Source organism: Paramormyrops kingsleyae, chromosome 10 (assembly GCF_048594095.1).
Source record: "Paramormyrops kingsleyae isolate MSU_618 chromosome 10, PKINGS_0.4, whole genome shotgun sequence".
Lineage (NCBI taxonomy): Eukaryota > Metazoa > Chordata > Actinopteri > Osteoglossiformes > Mormyridae > Paramormyrops > Paramormyrops kingsleyae.
The window spans coordinates 16,669,422-16,681,845 of NC_132806.1; the positions used below are offsets into that span (position 1 = coordinate 16,669,422).

The 12,424-nt window shown below is 49.6% G+C and overlaps 1 protein-coding gene across 1 annotated transcript in view; it reads right to left on the bottom strand.

Moving 5' to 3' along the window:
• The window catches only part of plcb3 (phospholipase C, beta 3 (phosphatidylinositol-specific)), a 38,961-nt gene that overhangs the window by 25,086 nt on the left and 1,451 nt on the right, over positions 1 to 12,424 (bottom strand). Inside the window, exon 2 of the mRNA XM_072717425.1 lies at positions 4,006 to 4,083. Coding sequence (XP_072573526.1) covers positions 4,006 to 4,083 — 78 coding nt within the window. The remainder of the gene's footprint in view (positions 1 to 4,005; positions 4,084 to 12,424) is intronic.

Below are 12,424 nucleotides of genomic sequence, written 5' to 3' on the forward strand. Positions count from 1 at the left end.
GGGGTGCAGGTGTGGGTTAGGGGTGTAGGTGTGGGTAAGGGGTGCAGGTGTGGGTTAGGGGTGTAGGTGTGGGTTAGGGGTGTAGGTGTCGGTAAGGGGTGCAGGTGTGGGTAAGGGGTGCAGGTGTGGGTTAGGGGTGTAGGTGTGGGTAAGGGGTGCAGGTGTGGGTTAGGGGTGTAGGTGTCGGTAAGGGGTGTAGGTGTGGGTTAGGGGTGTAGGTGTGGGTAAGGGGTGCAGGTGTGGGTTAGGGGTGTAGGTGTCGGTAAGGGGTGTAGGTGTGGGTAAGGGGTGCAGGTGTGGGTTAGGGGTGTAGGTGTGGGTAAGGGGTGTAGGTGTGGGTAAGGGGTGCAGGTGTGGGTAAGGGGTGTAGGTGTGGGTAAGGGGTGCAGGTGTGGGTTAGGGGTGTAGGTGTGGGTAAGGGGTGTAGGTGTGGGTAAGGGGTGCAGGTGTGGGTTAGGGGTGTAGGTGTGGGTTAGGGGTGTAGGTGTCGGTAAGGGGTGCAGGTGTGGGTAAGGGGTGCAGGTGTGGGTTAGGGGTGTAGGTGTGGGTAAGGGGTGCAGGTGTGGGTTAGGGGTGCAGGTGTGGGTAAGGGGTGCAGGTGTGGGTTAGGGGTGTAGGTGTGGGTAAGGGGTGCAGGTGTGGGTTAGGGGTGTAGGTGTCGGTAAGGGGTGTAGGTGTGGGTTAGGGGTGTAGGTGTGGGTAAGGGGTGCAGGTGTGGGTTAGGGGTGTAGGTGTCGGTAAGGGGTGTAGGTGTGGGTAAGGGGTGCAGGTGTGGGTTAGGGGTGTAGGTGTGGGTAAGGGGTGTAGGTGTGGGTTAGGGGTGCAGGTGTGGGTTAGGGGTGTAGGTGTCGGTAAGGGGTGTAGGTGTGGGTTAGGGGTGTAGGTGTGGGTTAGGGGTGCAGGTGTGGGTTAGGGGTGTAGGTGTGGGTTAGGGGTGCAGGTGTGGGTTAGGGGTGTAGGTGTGGGTAAGGGGTGTAGGTGTGGGTTAGGGGTGTAGGTGTGGGCACACAAAAATGCACGAGTAAGAACAGGCAGGTTCAGTGTTTCTTTGTATCTCCTTATTACATTATGGGATCAGATTAGAGTTTAGTGTTGTGCTCATAGAAATGTCCCCACAAAAATATGAATATGTGGACACACATGTGGTGTGTGTGTGTGTGTGTACCTGTGCACGCGTGTGCCTGTGTGTGTGTGTGAGGGGTGACAGTGAAATGCCAGGAAAATGTCTGAGACGGATAGAGGAAACTGTTACATTATCAAGCAGCACAGTCACTTCCCCTCTGGCATGTGTCAAGTGTGACTGTGTGTGAGTGCTTGTGTGCGCGTGTGTGTGTGTGTGTGAGTGCTTGTGTGCGCGTGCGTGTGTGTGTGTGTGATTATGAGTGTGTCTGTTCATGAGGAGCAGATTAATATGCTTGTGTTGTTAATTACCAATATAACCAAGAGCAGTGAAAGACAGTGATGGGATTGGTGCAGTGCTACGTCAGAGGGGCAGCTGCTATCGGGGAAGGCAGTGGGGCAAACAGACAGCCATACAGCCTTGCTTCTTACCCACTTTCTTTTTCTTTTCTCTCTCGTTTCTCACTTCCCTCTCTCATTGTCTCAGTAGCCTTTTCTGAGCATGCATTTGTCATGGGAGTAGGGATGCAGGACCTTTCGTGGGGGAGCAGTGCTGACATACTCAGCACTATGTAACCGCTGCCTGCCACAGAGGCCCCATACCCCCCCTCCGGCTAGGAGCCCACGTGTTTGGGCCTCTTCCTCCTTTCAGCCAGGCCTAGCCTGAAGCGGCAGGGTCTGTGCGGAGAGGCGCCGGGCATTCTGGGAAGTGGAGGCAGGTTCGGGTCACGTTCATCGAGAAGTACCTCGGTTCACCGGAACGGCGAAGGCACAAAAAGAAAGACAAGCGAAGAAATGGAAGGACAGGAGGGAAGGAGACAGAGGAAGAGAAGAGAAGCTGAAGAACGAGAGCAGAGGAGGTAAAACAGAAAGGAGAGAAGCTCCTTCAGCTCCAGGAGGTTGTAGCTTGTCTGAACGATTTCCTGCTCACTTTCCCACGCTAAGTCACAGAAAGTGAGGGGAAACATGGGCGGGAAAAAGTGTGTGAGTGTGTGTGTGTGGGTGTGTGTATGAGAGAGAGAGAGAGAGAGAGAGAGATGAAGAGCAGTGAGAGGAAGTGCCATCCCTCAGTTTACAGGCTACTTTCAGCTGATGATAACCAGCTGGCTCGATGCAGATGCAGAGCCTGAAAGGGGCGGAAAGGGGGAGGGCACTGGACAGTACTCGACATAAACAGGGCCCTGGGGGGGGTTATAGAATTATACTCTGTCTCGGGGGGGGGAATCACATGATCATGATTTTCACATCAGTACATTTCTCATGACCAGGAGTTCCGTACTGTTTTCCACAAAACGCCAAAGCACTTACGGATTCATTGGCTGTTCTGTGACGTGGCTTGTGCACGGACTTGGATTATTAATCCCTCATGAATATGTAGTGAATGATACCAAGCCAATAGGCTCATTTGATTTGACACGCCTCTTCTCGTCACCACATAGCAGATCTATCAAATCAAACCAACTTCCCCTCATTAAACAAACGCAGTACTGCCAGAAAGTGATTAATGCTGACTGGACACTGCGCTTCACCAACAGTGCTACTACACCGTATCGAGAGTGACAGGGACAGCGCCCCCCTCAGTCATGGAGGCTCACTTGTGTGAATCAGAGCTTGAGTGACCTGTATGGTTACACCCTGTCACTGGGCCGCAGTAAACAACACAGCATAGGTGTGCCTTCCTTTCCAGACAAAAGGTGCTCCCAGTCTTTGTGGTTGGCTCCGGAAACCTACTCAGATATTTCCCTCCTATAAAGCTTCCTCGCTTTTGATTCAACTTCAAACAATTATGCTGATGCCATAACCTTTGGATTTATTTTTGGTTCATGTTTTAACTGACCTCTTCCATTCTTTTACGCACCTACAGCATTTTGCCCCCGCGATCAGGCACAGATAAACCTGTGTAATTAATATCTGCAGTGCAGGCCTGAGTTACCCACAGTCACTGTGTTCTGACATAATGGGCACACGGCGGATTGGACATAATAAATGGGCAGTTTGAAGATGCGTGGGGATGCTGCGGCAGAGAGAGAAACATGGGAGAGAGACAGAGAAGAATTTACAGGCGACTGACCTCTAATGACCTCCAACATGCTTTTTATATATATATAAAAGTCATTGACAGGGAGCAGTAAAACGAAAGTAATGAGAAATACAATAATAGCAATACTAAATATAATTTTAGAATCTTTATCTGTAATAGAAAAAAATTGTGGTTACTAGAGAGATGTCCTCTTTACTATAAACTCCGCAAAGGGTTCTGCTATCTGGCAACACAAAACAGTGTCATTGCCTTTCCTCAGGCACTGAGTGGCCTAGTGTGCTAATAGAGCCCCCCCCTTCCCCCCCAGACACACACACCTACACACACCGACACAATGACATCAAACGCCACTGAAAAATTGTCCCCCCACCACACGGCTAATGCACACCATCATTTAACAGTGAGCATACCACACAAGCTGTTAGGGCAAATATATATAAGACAAAAAAGAAAAAAAGATACTGGGGAAGGGGGGGGGGAGGGCTAGAGGAGGGGAGGGGGAGCAGCTTATAGGCAGGGAGGTACAGGGGGAGGGTGACAGAAGAGCTGATTTAATTTCAGGGCCTGAAATTTGATTCGATTCATGAGGCTTCACATGACGGCCCTGCCTGACTAATTGGTGGTGGGGGGGCAGGATAGAGGGGAAAGAAAGAGAGAGCAAGAGAGAGAGATAGAGAGAGGCAGAAAATGAAAAGACTGATTAGGAAAAGAAAGTGTAAGAGGGGAAGGACAGATTAAACAAGCTGAACACAGCCTGGAGTGAGAGAGACATAGGGAGGAGGAGAGGAGCCGAAGACAGGGACAGCCGGGGACAGGGACAGCCGGGGACAATGACCAGCACTGACCATGTTGGCGGCCATCCAGTAGAGGAAGAAGCCATTGGGATCCACTTTCAGGGTCACTAGAGTCGTGCTGTTCAGCTCCTGGAAAGCAATAGGCAAGGCGTTACAACAGGGGGCGCTAAGGCGCACGTCCTCACACACACAAGGTGTTACATACAAGGCGTTACAACAGGGGGCGCTAAGGCGCACGTCCTCACACACACAAGGTGTTACACACAAGGCGTTACAACAGGGGGCGCTAAGGCGCACGTCCTCACACACACAAGGTGTTACACACAAGGCGTTACAACAGGGGGCGCTAAGGCTCACGTCCTCACACACACAAGGTGTTACACACAAGGTGTTACAACAGGGGGCGCTAAGGCTCACGTCCTCACACACACAAGGTGTTACACACAAGGCGTTACAACAGGGGGCGCTAAGGCTCACGTCCTCACACATACAAGGTGTTACACACAAGGCGTTACAACAGGGGGCGCTAAGGCTCACGTCCTCACACACACACAAGGTGTTACACACAAGGCGTTACAACAGGGGGCGCTAAGGCTCACGTCCTCACACACACAAGGTGTTACACACAAGGCGTTACAACAGGGGGCGCTAAGGCGCGCGTCCTCACACATACAAGGTGTTGCACACAAGGCGTTACAACAGGGGGCGCTAAGGCGCACGTCCTCACACATACAAGGTGTTACACACAAGGCGTTACAACAGGGGGCGCTAAGGCTCACGTCCTCACACATACAAGGTGTTACACACAAGGCGTTACAACAGGGGGCGCTAAGGCTCACGTCCTCACACATACAAGGTGTTACACACAAGGCGTTACAACAGGGGGCGCTAAGGCTCACGTCCTCACACATACAAGGTGTTACATGCAAGGCGTTACAACAGGGGGCGCTAAGGCTCACGTCCTCACACATACAAGGTGTTACAACAGGGGGCGCTAAGGCTCACGTCCTCACACATACAAGGTGTTACATGCAAGGCGTTACAACAGGGGGCGCTAAGGCTCACGTCCTCACACATACAGGAACAGTTCATATATTCCTATCTTTGTGATGACTCTCCATTTATTTCTATGAGCATTACTCAGATATTAACAATGATAACCTAATCCTAACCCTAACCCTAACCCTTCCCAAACCTAACTTTAACTATAAGTAACTAAACAAAATGCAAGGTTTTTGGATGCTTTGGTATTTTGTAAAAATTGAGATTTATTATTCAAGTGATATTCAAATTTTATTTTATGTATTTATTATTTATTTATTTTATTTATTTATTTGTGGGGACCTGAGAAATGTCCTGTCAAACTAGAAGGTAGCAGGTTTTACTACTTTGCAGGGACATTTGGTTCCCATGATGTAGTAAATACCCACACACACACACACACACACACACACACACACACACACACACACACACCTAAAGCAACCACTGGTAACACAAGAGCTGGCCAACTCCTGAAATCCCCAGAGGCAATATGATCATACCTCCAAACACACTAATGTTTGATTTATTCAGGAAACACTGTGCTGGGTGAACAGGAAAAAATGACAGACACATAAAGAGCAAAGGTTACTGACCGAAGAACTACAGACAGGGCGTAAAGTGGTAAACAGAGAAGCTGCAGCAACGAATTCAAAGAATGAACGACACTGGATCCCCAGAATGCACTGTACAGTGCTATCAGAACATCTTACTATTGGTATGAACAGAAACAGGGCTGTGCAATGAAAGCTGGGAGGTAGGACCCAAAAGCCGGACCCAGAACCTGGGAGACAGGACCCAAAAGCCAGACCCACGACCTGGGAGACAGGACCCAAAAGCCGGACCCACGACCTGGGAGACAGGACCCGAAAGCCGGACCCTGTGACTGGAACATAGAAAAGGACCAAAAGGCCTCTCAGCAAGCAAGGTGAGCTCCTCTCAGACCCCCGGAAAGCTGGACATGGCCAAATGTGTGCAATGTGTCTGCCGCGTTCCTTCCCAGGATGTGGTCTGTGGACACTGATTTTCAAATCAAAACCCAGATGAAACGGTGCTTCCCACATGAACACCACGCTTTCATAACGTCGGCGCCGCACTACACGCGATCTCGCAGCGTCTGAACCCATCCTGAGCGCCTATCAGTCAAACATTCTTCAGACAAATGCTTGCCTGAATTAAACGCAGAGTTCGTCAGAACATCTAGAAACAAAGCTGCAAATATTTTCCGTTCTCCAAAGCACGACCGTAATGAAGCGATGATGGTATGGGAAGTGGGCAGAGGTGACAGGAGGACACAATGGTCTTGCTGAAACATTTACCAAGGTTTTTGCATGTAGTTTGCATCTATAACAATCAAAGGCCATTTTTGACCTACTATTGTGAATCACTTCCATCGAAACATAACACTCCTCATTCACACCGTGACTAGTTTTAAGATGGGAGGTGTCCAGGACCACGGCTCACCCCCCCCCCCGGGGCCTAATGAGAGGCACACCACGACAGCGTCATTTGATCCTAATCAGTGGGATATTCATCAGCTCATCTCTGAATCCTTCATCACAACGCGAGGATTTCTGCCACTGAGAGCAGCCGTCTGAGCGTCGAGGCCTGGAGCACCATAATTAAGACGGGCTCCTGACACCACCGGCAGTGGGGCTCCCCGGGGGGGGCCACGGGTCGTCTGGAGAAGCTGGCAGAGAGGTGGAGGAAGGGGGGTACTATTCAGAAACTCCATTCTGCACATACTTATTTGAAAAAGCACTCGTTAGTCACATTTTATCATGGGCTTTGGACAAACGTGTTTTTCTATAGAACAGGCCATGAAATCGAATGGACTGTATGGCAGAGTAACTGAGAGACAACTGGATAACAACCTGATGAGAGTTCAGAACACCCTCTAAGCATAGCAAGAGGTACACAGAGCACAAGGCTGCGATACCTGAACAGATGAGGAATGCAGTTACAGTGCTGTGTGATTCTGTGTTCGGAAGGTCGCTGGTTCAAATCCCATGGCTGGGAGAGTGATCATATCACCTTGTGCAAAACCCTTAACTACCAAAAAAGAAATTGTTCAAGAAATGCTGGGACGAAAACAGCTGACTGAGCTCCGACCTCAAGTTCCATTCTCGTCTGTGTGTCTCACAGAGCAGCAAGATGGATTATGGGAAAACTAACGAATTTCGGCTTCATTCAAAAGCTTCATTTCGGAGTGATACTGGCGACTGTCATTGCTGGTCCTTATGCTTCCTGTTCCAGCTCCTGATAGCCTGGGAACTGGCTGTATTAGAAACAGGTGACACTGTTTAGAGCTGCTGCCTCCAAGTATGATATGCCCGGACTCTGCTGTCCCGCCGCTAACCATGGACGCCCGTGACCCCCCCCCCCCCGTTCAGCCTCCTGGGGCGTTGGCACCTAGCCTAAGGCCACTCTGCCGCAGTTACATTCCCTGCTGCACAGCCAGACACACTCTCCCTCTGGAGCATAACAATGGCAGTACATTACATTACATTACATTACATTACATTTATCTAGCAGATGCTTTTACACAAGGCAAAGTGCGATTGTGAGAGAGTCAGACAGTCCTTGGAACAATTGAGGGTTAAGGGCCTCGCTCAAGGGCCCAACAATTGTATTTGGATATGCCCTTGCCACATCATCCAGCCTTTCAGAAGAATGACACTCTCTTGGTTTCTTCCTGACCATCTCCGCCTACTCATTCCTCCTCAAGAAGTGGACTGGGAGTGATGGGGAGCATATGGGGCTGAAAATCTGAACGGCAGAGCTGACAAGCATCCATTAAAGTTCACGTGGCCTTTTCCTAAACACACGGAGACGAAAAGAAATGGCTACAGAGTCCCACTTCGAGCCGGCCATCCTTTTTGTTTACACTAAAAGCAATATCTAGGTACATTTGCCGGGACAGACCAGCTCCCAGGAAGCGGTTCAGTCTCCCCCAAAGCTTCCAGGTGTGGGGGGTGGGGGGTGGTTAACAGTGTCAAGGGTCCCAGCACATGTGGTGCTCATCATTATATATTTTTAAATGTTTAATACAATTATCAGGCCAGCATGTGTTGGTTAGCAAACTGACCAAAAGATCCCAGAATATTTATCCCCAACCTTAATCACTCCAGTAAATATTTAGCTGCATGCCAGAGATAAATAGAAATTAAATTAAGAGCAGGCTGTGCACATCAGCCTGGATAATATCATCTGCTAACGTGATAATGCAATAAATGAAAGAAGGACCAGGGGGTGAGCAGTGCAGGAGTGTGAACTAAGGACAGCCAAGGAAAGAGTCTTAAAGAGAGAAGCGCGCTGGTGTTAATGGCGGCCTCTTGCGTTGGGGTGTTGGGCCGCTGGTGCTAATGGTGGCCGCTGGTGTTAATGGCGGCCTCTTGCGTTGGGGTGTTGGGCCGCTGGTGCTAATGGTGGCCGCTGGTGTTAATGGCGGCCTCTTGCGTTGGGGTGTTGGGCCGCTGGTGCTAATGGTGGCCGCTGGTGTTAATGGCGGTCTCTGGTGTTGGGGTGTTGGTGTTAATGGCGGCCTCTGGTGTTGGGGTGTTGGTGTTAATGGTGGCCTCTGGTGTTGGGGTGTTGGTGTTAATGGTGGCCTCTGGTGTTGGGGTGTTGGGCCGCTGGTGTTAATGGCGGCCTCTTGCTTTGAGGTGTTGGGCCTCTGGTGTTGGGGTGTTGGTGTTAATGGCGGCCTCTGGTGTTGGGGTGTTGGGCCGCTGGTGCTAATGGTGGCCGCTGGTGTTAATGGCGGCCTCTTGCGTTGGGGTGTTGGGCCGCTGGTGCTAATGGTGGCCGCTGGTGTTAATGGCGGCCTCTTGCGTTGGGGTGTTGGTGTTAATGGTGGCCTCTGGTGTTGGGGTGTTGGGCCGCTGGTGTTAATGGCGGCCTCTTGCGTTGGGGTGTTGGGCCGCTGGTGCTAATGGTGGCCGCTGGTGTTAATGGCGGTCTCTGGTGTTGGGGTGTTGGTGTTAATGGTGGCCTCTGGTGTTGGGGTGTTGGGCCGCTGGTGTTAATGGCGGCCTCTTGCTTTGAGGTGTTGGGCCGCTGGTGTTAATGGCGGCCTCTGGTGTTGGGCCGCTGGTGCTAATGGCGGCCTCTTGCTTTGAGGTGTTGGGGCTAATTTCAGGATCTTGCATTGGGGTGCAGGCATGCTCCAACACCTTCATCCTCCTTTCGCCTTGGGAATTCTCACCCCACTGTGAAGGCGCAGCTACATGTTTGGCAAGATAGTGCAACTTGGAAGGTAAACAGCGACTTGACCAGACATGCCCACTCCGAGGAGCACATGGGAAAATGCGACAGAGTGAGTCATGTTACTCCAGAGGAGGAATGCAATAAATCTGACACAACTTCTTTTTTTTTTTTTTTTTTAAATCAGTTTAAAGGCAATCCTGCGTTACATTAGTGCATCATATCTATGGAAATATCAAAAGGGAAATGCACTTGTGTGTCCCTGTGGTATCGGTCAGTCGGGGTCTGCATGTAAACACATGGCCATGCATATTGCTTTGCGTATAAAGCCACACGCTAACATCTGTGCATGTTTGCGACCGCCGCACATCAGCGGGGGTGGGGGGGTGTACAAACTGCTGGCCGCGCTTCACTCAGAAATGCGCCATCAGTGGCGGACAAGCCAGCAAGCCTGTGAGCTCATAAACAGGATGTTTGCGTGTAGTACTCAGGGATGATGTAAACAAATCTGCGCTCGCACAAATGTCTGACTGCAGTAAGCAGAGAACAAAAGGAGTGTGACTGCGAAGAGGAGAGCGTGAAAACGGGGCCTGGCTGGCTGAGGAGGAGGAGAGGAGAGGGTCTGGGAGCACTATGGTCAACGAGTGAGAGGCGTGGAGAAGACGGCAGGAAAATGATCTAAATCAGCATCGGAGATCCACAGGTAGCCCACGTTTTTGCCTGGTAGGGAGCTGGGAGGGAGCAAAACATGGACTGTCCGTGGGTCCCTGAGGAGTGGGTTGGGAGACTGATCTAAATAGAGGCTGAAAAGACACAGATGGGGGAATTATGAAGAGTGTGGTGCTAAGAAAAGAAGAGAAATATGCACAGTGGCAAAATTTGGGATCGGAAGAACGCAGCCTGGAGAAAAATGTACGGAAGTCCAACTTCCGTGCCCAGATGGAGAAAAACACAGGCATTACGCCAAGGAGGAGAATGATGATGCGGTATCCAGGATACCACATATTAGAGCAGCTGCCCACAGAGCTATACCTGAGCCAGCATGACCTTTAAGCTCTGTGGAAAGGCCCAGCACAGGAAGGCTGAAAAGAATGAAGCTCAACTGGAGTTGGAAAAAGGGGAATTAATTTCAATTCAACCAAGGGGGGGAGGGAGGGAAGTGAGAGGAGTGAAGACAAGGGAGAGAAAATGTTTTGACTCCAGAGACAACCTCAGTGGAACAGGAAGTAATTCAAAAAGAAGCACGCCCAGAGAACTAAACAACTGCAAAATAGTTTCTCCTTGTGCACAAACACAGCTCAAGACGATTTCTCAACAATATTTGAGTCCCATACAAATATAATTATTCATCAACACAAAATGACCAAGACATGCAACTGCACTTTGGAAGAGAATCATCTGACAGTCCTGCTTAAATATTCTGCATATGTGAAAGAATATGATCATGCTGACGATGCGATAAACACACATCACTGGCAATTCATGCGATTTCAAAACTCATCCGTCTTCTGCTTCGTCCTTGGACCACAAGCACATGTTACCCACTATGCCCTCTCCCTTCACATTCCTCTTTTCCTTAGAAGCTCCCGGAACAGCCCTGGGAACGGAAGATTCAGAATGGAACACAGACAAGACAAAGGTCTGTACATTCTCAGAAAAGAGGGTACCAATTTCTACCTTTGCTTGTCACTGGAGTTGTACCCTCAAGAGTCTGCCAATTGTACCCTGGGCTGTAAGTATCTGTACCTTTTAACGTACAGAAATGGACTCTCAGGAACATTTTTATACCGTCCGGGGTACATTAATGTTGTTTGTACCTGGGAGATGTTCCTCAGAGTTCATTGCTGTACCTTAAAAAGTACAATCACCTACAGCTAAGGGTACAACTGGCAGATCCTTGAGGGTACAGCCCCAGTGACCAGCAAAGGTACAACACTGCCATTTCCGTATAATGAAAGGACACATGACTGTCTTGGAAAGGCTGAGAGGGCATGCTGGGGAGTGGAGGACGGAGGCCAGACCATGACATGCAAGTCACCCAGCCAATGGGACCTGGGGACATGGCGGTCCATCGGCCGCAACATCCACGGCAACTCCGCCGCACCTTCCAAGGCGATATCTCCATATTTGGCTTCTGTATACGATACATTTCTCCCTCTTTCTCTTTCCCAACCAATAATATTCCCTCCCTGCTCTCTGCTTCATATTCCACTCCTCCGTTCCAAATGACAAAAAATGGGGGGTGGGGAGCTTACATGTCGTTTCTTGCTGCTCACCCAGAAACTCAGGGTCATAACTACTTCCTACGAATCCCAGGAGAAGGAGAGAAGAGGAGAAAGACAGGAAAACTACAATGTGGGAAATATGATGACCACAGAGTATGTTTCAGTGGAGAGGGCACTTAATGCAGGGTGAGGGGCACCATCTGTCTCAGGAAGAGCGCGTCCAGTGCCGGTCGACGGGGTCCGACAGATATATGAAAGCGCAGAACTGTGTCAACACTGTGAACTTTCAAGGGACCCCAGGTTTTCCCCCAGACCCAATCTTTTAGCATATGACCTGTTAAACACTCACCGCAAGGGACTGTCACTCAATCAATATGATCTAGGACAACAGCACAACAGTGTGTATGCTCTGTACTCAGAATACAATTGCTTTCATCTGCAAAACAGTTGTTTTATGGAAGAATTGTTGATTTATAAACAACCTGCAAGACTTTATGGAAAAACGGAGGTCATCTAAGCACCAGGAAGGTGGACAGTGGAAGAGAGCCAGCTTAATTTGTGGGAAAAGGAGTTCAGTGACAAGATGGTCCACTTAACAAGCATAACAATAACTAGACGGCGGCAATAACATAACTCAGAATATGTAAAAGTATATTAAGTGTATCAATCGATACAATTATACATAATATGTAAGCAGAATGTGTATGTAGGCTTGTAGCAAGAGTGAAGGAATTAAGGCGGAGAGATCTGCTTAAACAAAGTGCAGCACACGAGAAGCAGGGCGTATTTGAATGCCGAGATATTGCGCAACAATGTATGGACATTGATCTAACTGCAACTTTACATACAGTCGAGAGTAGGGAATAAAACCTGGGATGACGTAGTTACAGCCCCGGTTACTGACTACAGTGAGATGTGGATTTTCGGAGCTGAAAGGAATTTTAAAAGGCCAATTTTGGAGACCGAAGCCGGGAGCGTCTTCATAAAACTGAAATCTG